Raw genomic sequence first — 20,066 nt, forward strand, 5'->3', positions numbered from 1 at the left:
AAAAAGGTATGATTAAAGCACGGCACAATTCAGGATTCTCTGACTCATTCTGTCAGAGAGCACTGCAATGAGAAACCGGCAGGAGTTGATAAACTTTCAATCATTCATCCACTGATCTTTACCACGTCAGTTATCCTTTAACTACTCCAGACCTCACATACACACCCTCTGTTTACTCTCCCCTCACCCAAATAGGTGGGAGAGCTACCAGGCCAGAGGAAGTTGAATGATTAAACCGAGGCCGTTTACATGCCAAGGCTGGGCATTCAAACGAGGTGGGACAGAAGATGATTTGAACTGGTCCCTGGCCAATAACCAAGTGACTCCACCTTCTACTGTAAAGAAATCTGCTGCCTATATGTGCAATCAGGACTCTGGAGAAGACACTCATTCCACTTCTGACCACCGAGATAGAAGAAGAAGAAGAAGAAGAAGACCTGTGTGCCCTTTGACTTACACAGAGTTCAGACATGCCTTCAGGGGGACTGGAGATACTGGGAGTGATTCTGGCCGTCCTGGGATGGATCTCAGCCCTTGCATCCTGCGCCTTGCCCATGTGGAGAGTGTCAGCTTTCATTGGGATGAACATCGTCACAGCGCAGATCACCTGGGAGGGCATCTGGATGAACTGTGTGGTCCAAAGCACAGGTCAGTTGCAGTGTAAAATCCACGACTCCATGTTGGCTCTGAGCGCAGACCTTCAAGCCGCCCGTGCCCTCACCATCATCTCCATCGTGGTGGGCGCTGTGGGTGTCTTGGTGGCCATGATGGGGGCGAAATGCACCAACTGCGTGGAAGAGGAGTTAGCCAAGGGTCGGGTGATGATAGTCGCCGGGGTGGCTTTCATCTTGGCTTCTCTGACCCAGCTGATCCCCGTGTCCTGGTCTGCCCATACTATCATCATGGAGTTCTACAATCCAGTCATACCCGAGGCACAGAAGAGGGAGATAGGTGCAGCTCTGTACCTGGGCTGGGCTGCTGCTGCATTTCTGCTCATCGCAGGGGGCATCCTCTGCTCAAGCTGCCCCCCGCAACCTGAGAAAAGGTACGGGCCTCCATCAAAGACAATGTACTCCCACACCAGGTCGCTCGCCCCAAGTGGTTACGATCGGAGAGACTATGTCTAAACTCGCACCTGCTCTTTTCTCACACCTTTGCCCTCATGGAAAAGATCGCTCAAAGACAGTCGTTTTAAAAATAACCTCTACACGTCTTTTGTCAATAACTTTGAGGCTGAGGCCAAGAACTGTCGATGAGGTGTAACCTGTATTTTATACTTACATGAAAATAATTGTATAATGTGTGATCCAATTTTACAGAATAGGTAAACCTGCATGTAAGCTTTTTTTTTTTTTTTTTTTTTTTTTTACTGTATTCATTGTTTTATAAAGAACCTTCAGTTTGATTAAGGAGTTGGAGGAAGCCTGTAATGAAGCCACATAATGCAGATTTATTTATGAATTTTGTACATGAGTTAATCTGAAATGCTTTGATGTCTGACATGTTAGTTTCTTGATTAAAGGCCTTTTTTTAACTGAAGTTGTCTTGATAATTCAAAACTTTTGAAAATTATTTTGTCAGGTCGCCTGTTTGGTTGTCCTTAGTTTGAGGAAATCGTGTAAAATAGCTATCGATAACCTTTTCATGTCTTGAAAATGAAAATGTCTGATTCCATGCGTCCTGCATACACAGCCATTAGACCGACGACTGGGCGTCTCTGCCACTGCGCCGACCCACCTGGCTGTCTCCCACATGTCTGTTGGCTCTGTGATAACAAGAACCTCTACTCTGTCAGCTTCCCCACACTCCACTATCTGAACTGCCCTCTAAACAATGGACCCGTTTCATGTCAGAGGGGGAGACTGGGGGGCTGTCAGCACTGGGTTACAGAATGCTGGGGGGTGGGGGCATTTCCAGGGAGACAGTCCCAGCCCAGAAGAATTTCAAGGGCATTCTGCAGACAGACAGAGTTATTAAGGCCCATCAAACGTGACACCGATGTCAGGTGAAAGCCTCGTAACTCCAGCTCTAGGCGTTGAGGTGATCCTTAAATTGGAGACTTTGCACTGCTGTAAACATTCCCCTATCCTCGGCCTGACGACACCTTTTCAAATCTCTTTTGTATGATTAAAAAAACAAAACACACTGCAGTCAAGCTGAAACCAGGGACGTGAGGGTTTCCCTATAATCTGATGGTTTGTCTCACAGAGCCATCTGGGAAGTCGTCCATGGAAACTGAGAAGGGCGGGCTCTTTCAAAAAACACTCGGCAGGCAATTGGATGAGCCATCTGTCTGTCATCATCTATCACAACTCAACTTCACCCAATCAAATCAAAGAACCATATGATGTAAATCAAACTCTTACTGAAAAGACTTCAGTGTCGTTCTTTGCACTTATTTCAATGAATACTGTCCAGTTCTTATATAAATGATGTTCAGTAGCATCTATGCTAACCTCTTTAGCAGCCGCCATTGTTGTTTCCAAATGAGCAGTCGCTTCTCTCGCTGTCGTCACACCTAAACCACTCCTGTAGCTGCCAGTAGTTCCTCAGAGGACGTTGATTGGCCTGAACGACTGTGGTCCGTCCACAGATGCACAACTGAAGCCTGGTAAGATGGATTCTTGCATCATGTGATCTCCTGGTCTTGCGAATCCAGCTGTCTCGCGAGGCAAATTTCACTAGTGATGGTAAAAAGGAGAGGAAGCTGTCACTGAGGAACAGCAGAAAGAAGCCTGAGCTAATTATGAGGAAGTGATCTGCCAGTTATTTAAGACTACTAAGTGTACAGCTTCCTAATTAACTGTAAAAAATCATAAATGGTATAGACTGAATCTGACAAGGTAAGATCCCATTTAGCACCTGTACCATTAGCATGAAAAATAAAGTTTTATTGAAACTGAATATCCTTATTTTAAATCATATATTGAATAAGCCTTCATCCACCTCAAAAGTGCTTCTTTGGTTAAAACAACATATGCAATACTTGTGAACCCTCTGAGCAGTAAAAGGCTTCTTTGTGGCCAGGCCCATTGTGAAGCCGGCCATGTAAGCTGATAGCACAGTGTCCAGGTCCTTCCACCCCTTTTGGTGATGTCAGCTCCTTCAAGGACTCCTCCCCTCCACCTGATCTGCCTTATAAAGGATACTGGTGAAGTTGAAGCAACAGATCATCACAGACTCACAGATGCAAGGCCTGAAATTAACCTAATTGGTAGTTGGGTGTCCGGTTGACTCTTCCCCTTCGCAGGTTTTTTCTGTGATCTCCTCTCAGGTGTGACACACATTCGGCAGCAGAAGCGGAAGACGTTTCAGTATGTCTATTGGGCTGGAGCTGATTGGCATCTCCCTGTGCATTTTGGGATGGATTATTGCCATTGTGGCGTGCGCCCTCCCCATGTGGAGGGTGACGGCTTTCATCGGCAGCAACATAGTGACCGCTCAGATTATCTGGGAAGGCCTGTGGATGACTTGCGTGGTCCAGAGCACGGGCCAAATGCAGTGTAAGGTCTACGACTCCATGCTCGCCCTCTCCCAAGACCTCCAAGCTGCCCGCGCCCTCACCGTTATCTCCATCCTGTTGGCGATCCTGGCCGTGCTCATTGCCATCGCTGGGGCCAAGTGCACCAACTGCATTGACGATGAGGCATCCAAGGCCAAGGTGATGATCATCTCTGGGGTCTTCTTCATCGTTTCCGGGGTCATGCAGCTCATTCCTGTCTCCTGGTCCGCCAATACCATAATCAGGGACTTCTACAACCCTTTACTTACAGACGCTCAGCGGCGGGAGCTGGGGGCTGCTCTGTACATCGGCTGGGCAGCTGCCGCCCTCCTGATTCTTGGTGGCGGACTGCTCTGCTGCTCCTGTCCACCACGTGAGACCAGATACAACCCTTCACGAATGGCTTACTCTGCCCCACGGTCTGCAGGTGGTCCAGGATTAGAAAGGAAAGACTATGTATGAATGAAGGTCAAAGAGGAAAAGACGTTGTTGAATCTCTAATCTGCTCTCCTCACCAAACTGAGGGTGTACTGAGCAAAAGGGCTCGAGGAAACAAGGAGACAAGGAGACTCCGTAATGAAGGATGTGTTTGATTTTTCCTTTCGTATCTGAATTAGGCTCTTTGTTTTACAGAGACTGACAAAGCCTGCAGTGGAAATTTCCTTTAATCAACTCTCAAAACAAAAAGCAAAGAACATGATGCTCCGTCTTGTTAAAGGTCGACATGCTAGATGTTATCGCCATTGTACAATCATACTTTTTACACAGTCCTGTCTTTTTAATGTTTACCGCTGCATATTTTTTTTTGAACTTCCACTGCTTCGTGTGTCACCTTCATAATAAGACACCACTGCTGACAGAATGGACAAGCTGTTAAAGAGTATGACAGAGCTCTCAACAGGAGTACGTGTTGTAAATACTGTAGTTAGAGTATCATTACCTGTAACAGTCAAGACAGATGATAACCGTAAACGCAGCTTTTGGTGCAATGTGGTGAGGGTGGAGATGGGAGGCTCTGAATGCTTTACAGTGTGCACTGATGCAGCACCCGAGTTCATCCAAAACAAGAATTATCTCTGTGTATTATGCAAAACTGCTGTACATGTATCTCAAATTGCTTTTTTTTTTGTAATAAACATGACATTTTTTAAGATACTGTATGTCTTATCTTGTGTCTATGTGTTAACATAAATTCCCTTTTAATTTGTTTGCGCTTAACGCCACGATTCGTAACGGCACACTCACTCCCACATGAGTCAGTAAACCAGCAGCAGAAGTGACGGAGTGCGTTCTGTCCAGGTGCCTTCGTAAGAGTACCCTGACATTCAATCCTGAGGGCTACGTTACCGGCAACTGGCAACTTAACCACACATGCTCTAAACAATTAGCCACAGGATCAGTTAACGGGCAGAGGTGAGAAGTGTGAGCACGGAGGAGTGGAGTCATTCCAGACAGGTTACATGCTTAATTTGCTTTTTATCCTTTAGACTTTAGTTATTAGTGTCACTGGATGTTAATACTGGATGCTTGGCCGATCTTGTGTACTTCTTTCCAACACACTGCCATTTACTTATACCATGACACGCACTCATTCGTCGGAGCTGCCCTGCCACCACGCAGTAAACCAGCCCAGATTGTTCCACCTTGAAGCCTACTGGCAGTCTCCCAGGTAAATCTAACCTCCCATCAATCTCCCACTGAGTCTCTGTGATATTTATATAATGATGTTTAGGTAGTTATCTAGACTCTGGCACATTTAAAAGACCTATCAGCTGACAGACATGAGTCGAGCCTTTCTGTGCAGATTAACACACACAGTCACACCTGACGAAGGCAGCGACTTGAAAATTTAATGAACATCTCATAGTAAATATGGGAGAGGTCTCTTAGTGGCATATCGTATTACTTTCCAACTGCTGTCTTTTACTCCCATATCGATGTCGCCTCTAACAAAAGACAAGAAGCAGCTTGACATCTGGTCATGATTACAGCAGCTACAGGTTAGAGTTCAATTCAATTTTCATGAGTATTCAAGAAGTTTGTGTTTGAGCCTTTTTCCTTTATGACTTTTGAGGAAGTCAAGCTTCAATATACAAGATTTCCTAAGACTTTCAGGAAAACAATATGACAAATGAGGACATGTATTTCATTTGTGTTCAGGTGAAGTCAGATTGTCGAATGCTGTAATTTATGTAATCAATACATGACTGATCATTTAGGCTACAGGTACGTACTGGCTGACTAAAACAAGAAAAAGCTCTCCGTCACTCTTATATTATGTTTTTGTTCATGACCTGACAAATTATGAGCTACAGTGAATCGAAAGCACAAAGTATGGAGCAAATAAGCTGAGCTCCTTCCACAGAGGCGTGACAGAGCATCCTGATGGCAGAGCACAGTGAGCAGTCTGAGAGCCTCAGGCATGTTTGGTCATCGGTGAGCTAATCATTGATTGTTACACAGGCGAACTTCAAAGGCATCCAAAATGCCTGTTGTTCCCTGTTTCCAAATGGTAGCACATCAAATGAAACTGTTCATTTAAAATGTGTTTAAAGCGTCAGTGTGAGGGGGAAAGAGACAAGAAACAGTAACGACCGACAAAACTATAAAGCAAACGAGAGGTCCAAGCAGAAGATCCTGAGGCTGTAATAAACTGACTTCCATCAAATACCTAAACCGACTGTAAAAGGCCGAGGAAAGAAAAAAGGTATTCTGCGAGCCTCACCGGTCACGCTCTGCTGGCTCTGGCCAAACTTTGGTCACATGACCGATACTGGGGAATGTGAAGGGCAGAGAGGTTGCCTGGCACCTGAAGTCAGAAAGCAAACCCCCCCCTCCCTGAAAATAACACAGGCTCACTGTGTTCACTCAGTGGGAACAGAAACTCACTGAGGTTCTTACCTGCAACGGCGAAAAATCCAAATCTAAACCAAAAGAAACAGCAACAACCATTTTCCACCAAAATCTACCAAAGGAACATTTTCTACACACACATACCTGAACTACTCACATCTCCTTTCCTTCTTTACCCCACGTTGTGTCCTTGATATTAGCTGTTTTCCAGTGCTGCTGCTGCGCTGCATGTTGGTGTGGGTAAAGTTTAAACTTTGGCTTGTTTTAAGACTAATAAGATGTAAATGAAGATTTGTGCTTGAAATGTTGTTCAAGTGGACGACGTTCAGGACGCCACAGCTAAAATGGATCAGGGTGTGAGCCCCGTTAAACCTCTGAGGGGATGTCAGCAGGAAGTGAAGGGAAGAAGGCTGTGCAGAAAGGATTATTTGGGCCAGGCTGCACTGGAAACATTGCTGTTTTTGTGTGTATTTTGTAGTATCTGTGTGTGTTTTTGGTGGAACAGCAGCCTGTTAGCTCACTGGAGAGGCAGCTAACAGGCGTGCTGATAAAGTTCCCATGACGAAAAGAACAGATCCCTCCCTCACATTCCAGCAGTCCGTCCTCCAAAGGAGAGGAGAATCGGGACGGGAGAAGTTGGATGAATGAGACTCATGTAGGGAGGGAAGTTAATTAAAAGAGCTGATGCTACCATGCTGACCTCATTTTCACTAAAACTGGATCCTTTTTATTAGCTGCTTCCCCTCTCACTGTTAATGACTGAATCAAGTTGTTGGGTTGGGGGTCTGAGCTGCTTTCAGCTTCTGGATGTTTGAGAACCATCAAACTAAATGAACCTGTAAGACTGCTCCACCATCACATCACATTCAGTGAAATGTTGGTCGAGAAGAGCTGAGCCAGGCACTCAACGATGAAACGAACACTGTGCTATCACCAAAGGACTCAATGTTCCAAATTAAAGGAGGAACGTATGAGGGAAAACACAGTCTTTGATCACACAGATACGATATTCTTCTGAATGTGACAAGTTTCTTTTGATAATCTCACATGAGAGATGAGGCTTCTTTTTGTCTCTTAGGACCGTTAATTTATTAAAACTGACCGTAAAAAGACTCAGATTTTTGAAGTGAGGTTGTAAGAGGTACTTATGCATCATCAGTGTGATCAGCACTCACCCAGTGTGGAGCAGCAGCTGGAGCACCGGCCTGGAAGCTGAACAGCGCACCGCTGTGGACAAAACATGTTGTATGAACGTGTTATCCTGCAGACAAACGTTTAACTTTAGCCGACTGTAAAGGGGATAAAATCACAGCGGTGTGAGAAACAAAGCCTGATCTCCATTCACTCATCTAAGGTACCCTCACACCCACTGTCAGGCTCAATTTGTTCATCTTTTCAGCGTTCAAGTTTCCAAAACCATTGTCTTATAAACTATCAAGCGGAAGGACTACTCAAACCTTTGTCCTCATCAGACACCAGTGAGCTCCACCAAACAGTGTTTTTCCACTCACACCTCATGCAAATCCCTGTTACATGTGTGAAATGCAGACAGTAGTGGTCACCTACTAAAGTGAGGGGCGCGTTGCTTTCTCACGTTAACAGAAGCTTCTCTGTATTCAAGCTGCTGCCTGTTGTTGCATCAAAGACTCAGAAAGATTTTGACCTAACAGCCTCTTTTCCCACTGATAATCAGGGAGCCTCACTCTGAAAGCTCAGCTCATCTGTCCCTTTTGTTGTGTGTAAAATCTCCAATTTCCAAGAATCCTGATGAAAGCGCTGCCTCTACTGCCATCTAGTGGAGAGAGAGTGACAACACTCCATGAGGGGAAAAGCATCTGCTGTATAAAAACAAGCAAAGAAGCAGGTTTACTGAGTAATCTGGGTAACTCGTGAGATTCCCTAAATAAAAATTAACAACGAAATAAAAATGTCTTCACAACTTCTGCTGTGAAAATATGGTGACTGGCTTCAACCCTGAATTATTTCACAAACCCTCTAACAAACAGTAAATCAAATCATTATGCAGCAACATGCTGAACGTTACTTGGAAAAAGGAGTTTAAGGAGTTTTTCTATATAATCTTTGGATCTTTGAATTGCAGATATGTGCAGAAATGAAGCATAAACCTAAATGGAAGTTATTTTTAATTTGATATGTACATTATGCCCAACAAAAATACTTTATAAGTCAAACAAAAAGTGGTTGAAAGAAGGAAAGGAGAGGTGAAAACTATAAAAAAAAAAAAAAAAAAACACATTCAACATTGTCCCATGTATCCTCATCATCCTCATTATGTGCAAAAGTCACCACAGATCTAAAAGACACAGATCTTTGTTAAAGAAACACACACAGTTCGGTAGCACTTTGTTTTCAACAGCGTTAGCCGCGTCACTTTTTGGCACAGTGACGGACACACAGACGGGTCTGTCGGGCCTCACAGCTTCTCGTCCGCGTTGGTCAGTGGAGTATATAAGTACGCAGCATCGTCCTCTTCATAGATGATGGCCACAGTCTCACCAGCATCCGACACCGCTGCGCTGGTCTGTATGTAAGCCTGAGAGAGGGGAGACAACACGAAGAGGTCAAGATCTCCCAGTGAAACGCTGAAAACACCTGCAGCCATGAGAAACTCAGAGCAGCAGGTAGAAGTTTGACTTTTAGACCAATGTGCAGCTGAAGCTCTTCACCCTCTCCAGCAGCTGGAGCCTCTCCTCGTTGAGCAGGTTGCTCTGTCTCAGCTGGCTGACCGTGTTCTCCAGTCCCAGAAGCTTCTCCAGGTGTCGCCGGTGTCGCTGCTGCAGCACTTTGACCTTCTTCTGCAGCTCAGCCACAATCGCCTCCAGCTGCTCTTTGCTCAGACTGTTCTTGTGGTAGCTGTTCGTATAAAAAACAGAAAGATTAGAAAAGCAGGACTACCGAATGGCTCTTTAGCAGTAATGTTTGCTGCATTTTTAACTCACCAGTGCTCCTCCAGCTGCTGGTCCTGCCGCTCTGTGCTGTCCTCCTCCGACTGGCCGTCGTCTCCTTCTCCCTCGTCTGTGTCCAGCCTTTCCACAGTGAGGACCAGAGATGTGGGGGGAGGTGCCACATGTTTGGACACTATAGGCAGAGTGGATGTTATGGGCTTGGAGCTGAGAGCGGACGACAGCACGGTGTCTGGGGAGATGGTCAACGGCGTGGAGGTTTCACTGGGGAAAACGCTCGGAATCGTCTCGAAGTAGGCGATGACTTGAGTTTCATGGCTTTTGTGGACGTCTGAGACTTCCTCTGTGGTGCAAGTCACATCTTCGACACAGAGAGAGTCATTCATGACCAGCCCATGGCCTTGAGTCAAAATGGCCGCAGTGATTCCATTCACAAGCTCCTCTTGCCCTTCGCCAGCAGCACATTCGGACATCACGACCACCTCCGTGTTGTCTGCGCCGTTTCTGAGATGATTTACTGTCTGGAATAAAGTTAAAGGGAAATTTGTCCCCGTTTTGAATCCGTCCAGCGACGCCAGCGGGTTCAGGTCTGTCTGGAGGGGACAGCCAGATTCGCCAACGCCACTCGCCTCCACCAGGCTGCTCTCTCCCTGCTGCGACGGGTCGACAGCGATCCCATACAGGTGTACCGTGTGCAGCGTGCTCTCCACCTCCACGGCGTCGACGGCCAGCGAGCCGTCATCCGACACCGTTAAGCTTTCATTGCTGTTAGCTCGAAGCCGTTTCGGCTTCCTGTCACTGTGATCAGCAGCCTTTCGTTTCTAGACAGAAGCAGGAGCGCGTGTTTATCGAGAGCACGAGATGAATAAAGCATTTTGTAATATGACAAATACAGAAAACTACCATGAAGACCTTTGTGTTATGACTCCTGAACACGACTGTTTGGTGTTGCTGAGACAAATTTATGGCCTATAAGTGAAACTAACATGGTAGAAAAATCCATTGAAATGGTACAAACCACTGCGAATGGTGTCTTTTTGTTTTACCTCAGCCTCCTGGAAGACTGTGGGCACAGCATGGCTCTCAAGGTAACGGATGCCCCATCGCATCTTGAAGCACGAGGGCGCAAAATGCTCGTGGCAAATATACTGGTGTCGAGAAGGAGTCCAGTTCTCACGTCCCATGTTCTTCAGCCACTGCTGCAGCCGGACCGGGTCCTGCAGAGGGAACCTAGAACACAACAGAGACCACAGATGTGAGCCGCTGGTCACTGTAGGGCTCCTTTCAGTTTTACTTCAAATAACGAGGAAACGCACAGAACAACACAGTTTACCAGGACTTGTTACAGTGATTTGACAGTAACAGCCTGCTTTAGCTGGAAATCAGAGAATACTGAGCAGATATCAGATAACAAACGGACTCTGTACTGACTCATGGCATTTTGGCTTGGGCCATCACACTCTGTGTAATGGAGCCCAGCCCTGGGGGCCACAGTGCGTGATGGATACTCAAAGATGTTTGTTACTGCAAAGCTTGACTTCTGCGTTGCTTTATATATTAAACTGTTTTTTAACTCCCAGTTTTAAGGATTAAAGATTAAATTCGCAGTAAAACCATCATGAGCGCGGTCATACTGTCCCCGCATCCTGGATCAGATCCGGGATTAAGATGTGCGTCTATTGTGGATCGACGCTCTGCTCAAATTCACAAAATAAAGCTCAACAGCCACATTTCCCAATTTAACGTGTAAAATCTCTGGAGGTGAATTTGCTTAGAAGTAAAACTCAGTCAGCACAGTTGACAGACATCATGATTCAATCAGGACTGTCTCAAAGGTCAAAACAGGACACAAACTCAGCGGCTCGTCACAAAACAGAGAAACAAGGCGGATATGTGAGAGTACGAAGACTCATCCGACAGCAGAAGTGTTGGAAAACCCGACGCAGCCACACACTGACTGGTCGGACAGGAAGACGTTGCTCAAAGTTGGATGACGCTCCCTCACACTCTGCGCGAGCTAGCTCAAAAACAAAAAGCTTGACATGAGAAACTCACTTGTAGAAGCTTTTCCTGTCGTCGCCGCTCCCGGAGTCATTCTTACAGCTCGGAACCGAACAGTATTTGGGCATGTCAGGTGTGCGGAGCCGCGGCTGAAGTCTCCGTGTCCAGCTGGGTTCACAACAAGGTGAAACTCGTGCTGTCAACTCGCGGCGCATAGCTGACGTAAAGGATCAGCTGGTGAGGAACGTGACGTCACTTAAACGCGACTGTCCGCCCAGCAGGAAGCAGCGCTTGTTTCCTTCGTTAATTGCGTTGTTTGTTGAACCCACAGTAATTTTTTGGTAATAAGTTTTTTTATATAAACATCTTGACATCAGGTAGTTAAACTCCCGCCCACAAAGTTCACGGTATTACAAAGCACGTGTGGATCATCTCACCTGACGTAAATAAAGATACCAGCTTGTTTCTAAAATCACTGGACTGGATTTTTTTATTCAATAATTTTCTCCAAACATTACACGGAATCTTTAAATGATACAGTATATATACATACACATCAGTGTATTTCTTTATCTAAAAAGTTGAGGGCCACTGGACAATGCAGCTGTGCGTTTCAAGACAGGATTGCATTTTGGACGTTTGTGTACTGAAGAAATCCACGTGGGGGTAAATAAGTCACTGGTAATCAAACATGTACTGGAGACTGGGGTGCCATGAGTGTTTGCCTTACACCAAAGCTAGTTTGGAGAGTAGATTGTGCGGGAGCTGCCGGGTGAGTGGCACAATGACGGTCGAGGGTGAAAACATGGAGAGCAGCAGCATCTTCCTCAACAGGAAGCAGTGCAAAAGAAATGTTACCAGCTACATGACCAAACCAACTAGATACACCACTAATGGCAAACAGCACCTTTTAAAGTATATCCAGAGACAATCAGTCTATTTTTTCTGGACTGGGATCATACATGTAAGCGTATTTTGTAGTCCTGTAAAATAACAAAAACCTGACATACTGTAGGGTGGTTGGAGAAACACCGACAGACATGCTGCTCTTTACCCAGTTTACAATGCTCGGAGCTGTGTACGCAGGCCAACAGTACAGTGCTAGGCTTCAGAATCACAAGGCGCTCCCTGTAAATACTGAACAATCGTTTTCATTACAGATCTTTGGTACATACCAGCTATTTGAATCCATCTGCCAAGACTATCAGACATTTAAAAACCAAGCAGCTCCAAGGAGACTCGTGTGAAAGGGTCGGTTTCTTTACCCTGTGATGCAACACATGAGCGGGTACATGGAATACGGAACGGGGATTTTCCAGTTTTAACCAATAACATGAAAGAATATACCCAGTTCTGAACTGGGCTGATGTATGTGATCTCTTCCCATCTCAACTACACCACGTGCTTTCTGCATACAACTAGTGGAAGTTTGTCGGGGAGAGGGATCCCTTAGGCTAAGCATGAACAAGAGCATGTCCGAGCACTGGAGGGAGTGAGGTGGCTGGGATGGTTCGGGTCAGATGGGAGGTCGTCAGTGTTGCTGACGGATTAGCTTGGCCTCTACATCATCCCCAACTGCATTAGCGTGTTGGCATACGCCATGGGCTTGACATTTGGATGAGGCTGTAAGAGAGAATGAGGGGAAGACAGACATTAGATCCAGTGGCATTAACTTGCTCAACTCGTAGTCAAACTAGTGTTTTTAATAGACATTCTAGTGTTTTTTTTATCTTCATCCCAGTTGGTTTTAACATGTTACTTAACGGAAGTGGATCTGTAAAGTGATGCATCATTACAACAGAAGTTTCAGCTAATAACATTTCACTTTCCGATTCATTTCACTTCTAAATAAGCAGCAGAGACAAATGTGCTAAAAAAAGACCAGTTCACAGCTGAAACCCCAGCAGATGTCACTGCAACAGTCTGCACAGAGCTAACACCACGTTCAACATCTGTACAATAAAGCAAACCAGTGTGCATGATGGCAAATATGCCGACATGTTGACACATGACGATAATTATGTATAATGAAGATAACAACTTCGAGTACAGGATACTGACCACAGCAGTGAACTGGTGAAATTCTGGCTTGAGGTCTGATCCCCTGAGGTGGATATAAGCTCCTTTATTTCCCATCTGATCACTGAGAGAAGGCAGAACACAACACACAACAGTTCAGATGAAATGTAACAGCGGACTCAGCGCTCTTCATTTAGCCAGCAGCATCACGTACCAGTAGTTGGGTGCTGAGAACACGGTGATGCACTTCCCTGAATGAGTGACTTCATAGCCCTCAGCTTTGACCTCATGACTACGCACGATGAAATCCAGCTTGTTCTGATCAAGGAAGCGCTCTGTCACATCTGGCCCGAACTGACAACTCACTCCTCGCTTGCTGATGGACCGGCCATTCTGCAGAGACAGAGACAGAGAGACAGACAGAGTCAGACATTGTTTATTCATCTTCAGTAGAAGTGTCCTGAATGTTTCTCTGACACAAACCACTGGACGCTCTGACCTAATGAGGTACTGGGTGGGTGGAAACTGACCTGAGGCTGCGGGTCTGACCAGAGGAGGTCACACATGGGACCTATGAAAGAGCAAAGGAAGGTCTTCAATGTGCCTGCTTTGTTTTCTAAAGATGTTTCTTTAGCCAGTTTTACAACGGCGGTGCATTCGGAGTCTGACCCTACCTGAGTCTGGAGGCTGTCTGTTCCTGTCAATCTTCCTGAGGTCTTCCAATGTGACCCCATCTTCACTGAACAGTCCCCCATGCATAACCTGAGATGGAGAATTTTATTAGCACTGCTTGCACAGTACAACATATAAAACCACTCTGTCATTAAGGACGGCAAAAAGCATTAATAACACAAGTCATCAGTACGATTTGGGTAAAACATACAAAAGTAAGCCAGGAACAGTCACTATTTAAAGATAATCAAATAATCCATCACAAGTGCACTGCCCGGTAAAGGCCTCCTGAAGGAAACATACATATCTAAGTACATATACAAGCTAGCTGCATAGCGCTGTCAGCTCTCAGTGCCACTGCTTACCAGAACTTTGTTGTTGATACACTGTGCAAGAGGCAGCCACTGGAAGACCTCGCTGAACAGCTGGAACATCTGGGCTGTGTACTTGGCTTTGACCTCCCCTTCAAATCCATACATCTGGTTCATGTTGTCTGTCTCATGGTTACCTTAAAGCAAAAATCATGGTCAAACAATCCTGTTGAAATGTTAACAGTAAAGTCTGTAACACAACAAGGCTAACACGACTTGTGCTTTGAACTTCATGAGAACACACATGTGTTAAGTGTGAGACATTAATATGACGTTACAGGAGATTCTAAACATGCATCAAGAGACTCATGCACGGGCAGAACGTCAGCGCTCTCACCCCTCAGCAAGTGGAAGTTGTCAGGGTAGAGCAGCTTGAAGCCGAAGAGGGTAAGAATGACCTCAAGAGAGAAAGAGCCACGATCCACAAAGTCCCCATTGAACAGCTGAATTCTGCGGTTAAGCATTATGACGCACAAGTTCTGGATTTGAGGCTTTTGGCTGTTAAATGGAACAAACAAGGAAGACTGCACTGAACACAAACAGGGTCGAAAACTGACACCGCCATCTACATTGGCGAATAAATTAAGTCGTGATTAGCGGGTTGCTGAAATAGGCCTCCTTCACTACAAAACATCATTTAATTGACCTTGTTTTGCATTGATTCTTGACCCTGGACACAAGCATAAAAGCTGTAAAAAGAAAGGATACGTAAGGGTTGGTCTCTGAGGGTAAGCCATTCAACTTAAAGATGTTGAGGAGATCGTAGTATTGCCCATGGGTGTCACCACAAATAGTTATTTTTTCTGTCTGTGGAAAAGAGAAACAGTCACAAAAAAAAGATGGTAACTATAAAACAACCATGAAAACCAACATCTGAGACATCCATGTTTTCACTCTCATGCTGTGACTGACCCCTGCAGTCCTTTTATGGGCTGATCAGTATAATTATACTGTATATGAACTCTCAGCAACTTTCTTTACTCGTGAGTATCTGAAAGTGCTCACCTCTTTTAATGTGATTTCAACAAGACTTGGTAGTTTGGATAGAACATCTTTAACCTGCACCAAAATCTGAAAGAGGACCAAAAAGGTTAATGACACAAACAGGTATGTTTCCTTCAATGAGCGTGTTTCACAGAACAAACACTACCTGACAGACACACGACCTGACAGACACACTACCTGACAGACACACTACCTGACAGACACACTACCTGACAGACACACTACCTGACAAACACACTACCTGATAAGCACACTTTCTGTGTAGTTTCTTCTGGTCTTCGAACCAATCCATCATCTCCTTCATGAACGTCAGCGTGACCTTCCCATCTTCAAGTTTTGGGCCTACATAGTCATCCTCAATCGCTGCAATACAAGATTATTTTAGGAGTCACACAACGTCCACACTGTTGGATTTTGTTAGGTTTTCGTGTATTTTTCCAATAACACAGGAAACTTACTCATGTTCTCAATGTCCAGAGAGTCAACAACAGATTTTTTAATCTCGTCGCTGGCAATGGCTCTCTCAAACGCCTTCTGTTTCACAATCTTGTTACATTCCTGATACTTCATCCTTGCATCCTTGTCATTTGGTCGAACCCTCACTACCTGTTATCAGAGCAGGGAAATGAAATGCATTAATCACACGGGTTAAACATCAGCTCACATTAAGGCACACACAGGGGAAACTGACTCAGTGTAGCTGCAAAGAACAGGAAGTAACAAAAGTATGTTAAATATACAAACAGTTTATTTGTAACATTTATTAAGAATTATTCAATTTGACTGAATGTTTTCATTCTAACTGGCTCAGAGATCAGAAAAGTCCCCGTCACAAGGGCTCACTATGTCATACAGTCGCTAAATTCATCTATTTTAATGCTAATATTCATTACATCTGTACAACTTATCTTGTGTATTATTATATATTCTTACTGTGCTGTATATTTTTTCTGTGCAATAGCCCAAAGACACTGTATTTTATTATTCATATTTTACTCGTGTGCAAATTAAAATCCACTGTGAAACTGAGCCATTCTTCAAAAGACAATACTTTTAAATACTCTTTTACTTTCTATCTTCTTCATTGTCTATTTGTTCTTTTTTCCATCTCTTTTTATTCTTGCTGCTGGAACAAAATAATTTATTTTCTTAACTTGTCACAGCAATTCTTTTGAATTTGAGGTCCATTATTCACATTAGGCATCTGACAAAAAGGAACTATCACTGCATTATTATGATTATCATTTTATTTCTAGTGTTATTGTTATTATTATTATCACTAGTCGTAGTAACAGTAGGAGCAGTAGTACTAATAAGAATAAGAATAAGAATAATATCATTATATAATTGAAAAAAATATTGAAATATTAATGAGTTTTGGACCTTTATTTTTTATATACCCCTAACAAAAAATACTCTTTGGATTAAAGTCAGACTGTGTTTTATCCAGTGTCATGGATATAACAGCCCTCTCATGAAGGTGCTGGTTACAGCTAACGAGGCCTCGGCTAATTTGAGATTTCAATGTTCTGATAAACCCGTGCAATCAGTGAGAAGTGTGACGTCGTTTGGATGAGAGAAAAACCAGAGGACAAGCACTGGAACGGGCATGTTCTGCTCTACCACTGTACACATACATGTAGCTCCAACCTCTCATAACTTCATCAAAACTAACCCTCATCTTCTGTTGTCATGCCGTTTGGTCTAGTTTGTGCAATAAATTGCTGTAACTATGACTGAGCTCAGGAGGTCTTTGTTACACAGCCCTGGTATAATTATATTGCGTATTATGAGAGCAGGAAGAACAATAGGCACTACACTGGTTGTGGTATGTGTGTCTTCACTCTGGATCTAACTGGCATCATGACTGGATTAAAGGATGATCCTTATTCCAGGCTGTTCAGGCAATATGAAGAGCCTTGCTCATAGTGACAGATCAGCAGATGGAACTGGAGAGCTCTTTGAAAAATCAGGGAAACATTTACAGACACTGTGCACATTGTTCATGTATCACTCCAGGTTGAAGCTACACAGCAGTGTAAAGCGTGCAACTGCTCATAATCAAACATGCTACACTTCTTACCGTTTCGTAGTCCTTAAGTGCAGCCTTGAACTTGCCCAGTGCCATGTTGGAGGTGGCACGGCGGTAATATCCCTTAATGTAGTTTTTGTCTATCTCCAGGGCCTTCGTGGCATCAGCCAGGGCGTAGCCATAGCACTCTGTGCGTAGGTATGCCAGGCTTCGGTTGCTGAAGTAGATGGCATTGGATGGATTGAGCTCCAGAGCCTCTGTGTAGTACTTGATGGCATTTTCATAGTCTTTGTCTGAAAAACAAATGTCACACCTTCACTGGACAACACCAAGTCTGCCCATCTGCACAGATCCTATAAAAAGTTCAAACACACTGCAGGCAGAGCAGGTTTTTTACGTTTATCTCCTATTGGGGTGATACCATAACTGGACGTAAAGCCAAAATAAAACCAGTGCTGTTACAAGTCAGACATCTGGGCCCATTTTACCACATCAATCTCAGTGAAATGTCCCTGTTTGGAATTACTTTGCTATGATTGTTTCTTCACTGTACTTGCTAACTTATCTTTAAAGCAATAACTTGCAAATCAGTAACAGATTTATCAGTGTTATATTGAACAAACTTCAATCTATAGAACAGGAAGCATGTCAAGGGTGTAACAGTTACACTACATAACAGGTAGAATGAAATACATTTTTCACAAAAAATGTACAGCCATACATTTAGAAATGCACCTAAATTAACAAGCAACCCAAACGGAGACTACAGAGGACCACAGTCAGAGAACCTGACTTTCATTATCGAGGCTTCTCTCTGTAACATGGAACAAGTCACATGTCAAAATGAACTACCATCCAGTGAGAAATGGACTAATTTAAGTCAAAATACAAACATCACGAAAGAATGGCTCAAAAACAACACGCTGAATATTGAGGGACTGGTTTTAAAACGAGGCTCTGCCTTGTTGCTGCTCACACGCGCCCGCTGACTCAGAAGATTCTAGCTGTTTCTGATCCTCCCCTAAAGCTACACAATAATGCGATAATACGACTGAATACAAAGTCAGTGAAAACACCAGATGGCCATGAGGTTTAAACCCTGAGAAATTACCACATCTGAGCAAGTTAGCGGTACACTACATGACATGCGTGCCAGCATGGGTTCACATCGATGCTGTTACTGCCGATATTGAACTGGCTGCTAGCTAGCTAGCATTAGCTAAATCAGCTAACCGCTGTTTCTATTCAGCGCCGCGTAATCCAATGAATGGGGTTTAGCGTGCTCTCTGAGCAATGTTAGCTTAGCTTAACATTAGCGACCGGCTGCAAATGGAGCGTGATGCCTCACATTTGTGTCGCTACTGTAATCACTGGTCACATATTTGTCTGTTGTGAACTGCTTGTAAAAGCAACTGACTTGACAGGAATGTCGAATTACCTTTAAAGTACTTATTCGCCTTCTCCTTCAGTAGCTCTGCATCATTACCTCCCTCCGCCATCTTCTTCTCACTGCCGTTTTCCGATTCGTGCGCCATTGACTGGACTGTCGTAAATGTCGCAAAGTCTATTTTGCTAAAGTTGTTCAGAGTAATTTATGGAGTCAACTTTAACCGGATGGTTTGAGGGAAATTCTGTCTGGAAAACAACAACAAAAAAATGTTCTCAGGAATTTCAGCGAAAACTGCAACACAGACTGCAGTTAAAAAAAAAAAAAAATTTATAACGAGACCAGAAAGAAAAGTACAAGGAAGCTGGTTGAGTCCCTAAATCCAGAACTACAGAAGTCCCTCAGCAGTTCAGGTTAAACTTTATCTTTATTTCATACCTGCAGCTTGTGTATCCAAAATGGATTTGTGTTTCCCTGTCCAAAAATTATTGATCAGTTTAATAAAAGCAGTGTGTGTGTGTGTGTGTGTGTGTGTGTGTGTGTGTGTGAGACAGAGGTCTTATCAATGATATTTCTAAACCAGATAGAAGGTAGAAAATGTCAGGCAGGAGTAAACATACATTTTATTTCCTTCGGTTTGCTCTCCAGCAGAGGTCGGTGTAGGCCTGCACTGGAATAACCTCTCCATGAACACTGTTTGAGCAGAATAACTGGTTGGGCTTGAAGGCAAATATAAGACTGCTGATAGAAGGAAATACGTTCATGTGAGGTTAACCAAAAAAATGTTTAGATAGTGACTAAGGTGTTACAACCAAATCATTAGCGAGAGATTAGGTCAATGATTCATGTGGAAGCCAGTTTTCCCTGCCTTGTCTGGAATAATGACCTTCGTTGAGAGCGATAGCCCGTCCTTAAGTCTCTGCCTCTCTGGCTTAACTGTAGTAATATTCCATTTAATTAAAATACAGGTTTCTTTAACACAAAAGTACAGCCTCAGTCACAATTCCCTTTTTTTCCAGATGCCTTGAGGCTTGAGGATGTTGCAGTGGAAGTTTCCTGCCATCTGAACGCAGCAGTGTCGGCCTCCGGCAACCACAGATATGGCACTGAGGGGACCAACGTGGCACAGGTGCACATCTCCACAACTTGAGTCACTCACACATGGCATCTGACGCACCCCAGCCTCAAATAAGTGGTTTGCAAAAACATCACGCAACTTTAAGCAGAAGCAGAAACAGAAACCTAAAGTTAGTTAAAGTTACCAGTTACTTCTCTCAAAAGTAATCTAATGACTTTACTG

The 20,066-nt window shown here is 44.1% G+C and overlaps 4 protein-coding genes across 4 annotated transcripts; 2 read left to right on the forward strand and 2 right to left on the reverse strand.

Annotated features, from left to right (window-relative positions):
* Nucleotides 1-470: 470 nt before the first annotated feature.
* Nucleotides 471-1,127, forward strand: LOC143323177 (claudin-3-like). Its single transcript, XM_076734868.1, has one exon. The coding sequence runs from the start codon at nucleotides 471-473 to the stop codon at nucleotides 1,125-1,127; it is 657 nt and encodes a 218-aa protein (XP_076590983.1).
* A 2,189-nt stretch (nucleotides 1,128-3,316) lies between these two features.
* LOC143323178 (claudin-3-like) lies at nucleotides 3,317-3,964 on the forward strand. The gene has a single exon (XM_076734869.1). It carries the CDS (start codon nucleotides 3,317-3,319, stop codon nucleotides 3,962-3,964), a length of 648 nt encoding a protein of 215 aa, XP_076590984.1.
* Nucleotides 3,965-8,483: 4,519 nt separating this feature from the next.
* Nucleotides 8,484-11,486, reverse strand: LOC143323533 (THAP domain-containing protein 5-like). The gene is made up of 5 exons (XM_076735417.1): nucleotides 11,335-11,486; nucleotides 10,326-10,509; nucleotides 9,316-10,100; nucleotides 9,043-9,229; nucleotides 8,484-8,909 (listed from the first exon to the last, which is right to left on the reverse strand). The coding sequence occupies exons 1-5, from the start codon at nucleotides 11,406-11,408 to the stop codon at nucleotides 8,790-8,792; spliced, it is 1,350 nt and encodes a 449-aa protein (XP_076591532.1). The 5' UTR covers nucleotides 11,409-11,486; the 3' UTR covers nucleotides 8,484-8,789.
* Nucleotides 11,487-11,723: 237 nt separating this feature from the next.
* On the reverse strand, nucleotides 11,724-18,914 carry ppp5c (protein phosphatase 5, catalytic subunit). The gene is made up of 13 exons (XM_076735853.1): nucleotides 18,818-18,914; nucleotides 17,431-17,672; nucleotides 15,806-15,953; nucleotides 15,589-15,710; nucleotides 15,348-15,413; nucleotides 15,051-15,149; nucleotides 14,680-14,785; nucleotides 14,337-14,479; nucleotides 13,974-14,061; nucleotides 13,830-13,870; nucleotides 13,514-13,692; nucleotides 13,342-13,423; nucleotides 11,724-12,903 (listed from the first exon to the last, which is right to left on the reverse strand). Exons 1-13 carry the CDS (start codon nucleotides 18,912-18,914, stop codon nucleotides 12,841-12,843), a joined length of 1,476 nt encoding a protein of 491 aa, XP_076591968.1. The 3' UTR covers nucleotides 11,724-12,840.
* Nucleotides 18,915-20,066: the final 1,152 nt, after the last annotated feature.

Source organism: Chaetodon auriga, chromosome 7 (assembly GCF_051107435.1).
Source record: "Chaetodon auriga isolate fChaAug3 chromosome 7, fChaAug3.hap1, whole genome shotgun sequence".
Taxonomy (NCBI): Eukaryota; Metazoa; Chordata; class Actinopteri; order Chaetodontiformes; family Chaetodontidae; genus Chaetodon; species Chaetodon auriga.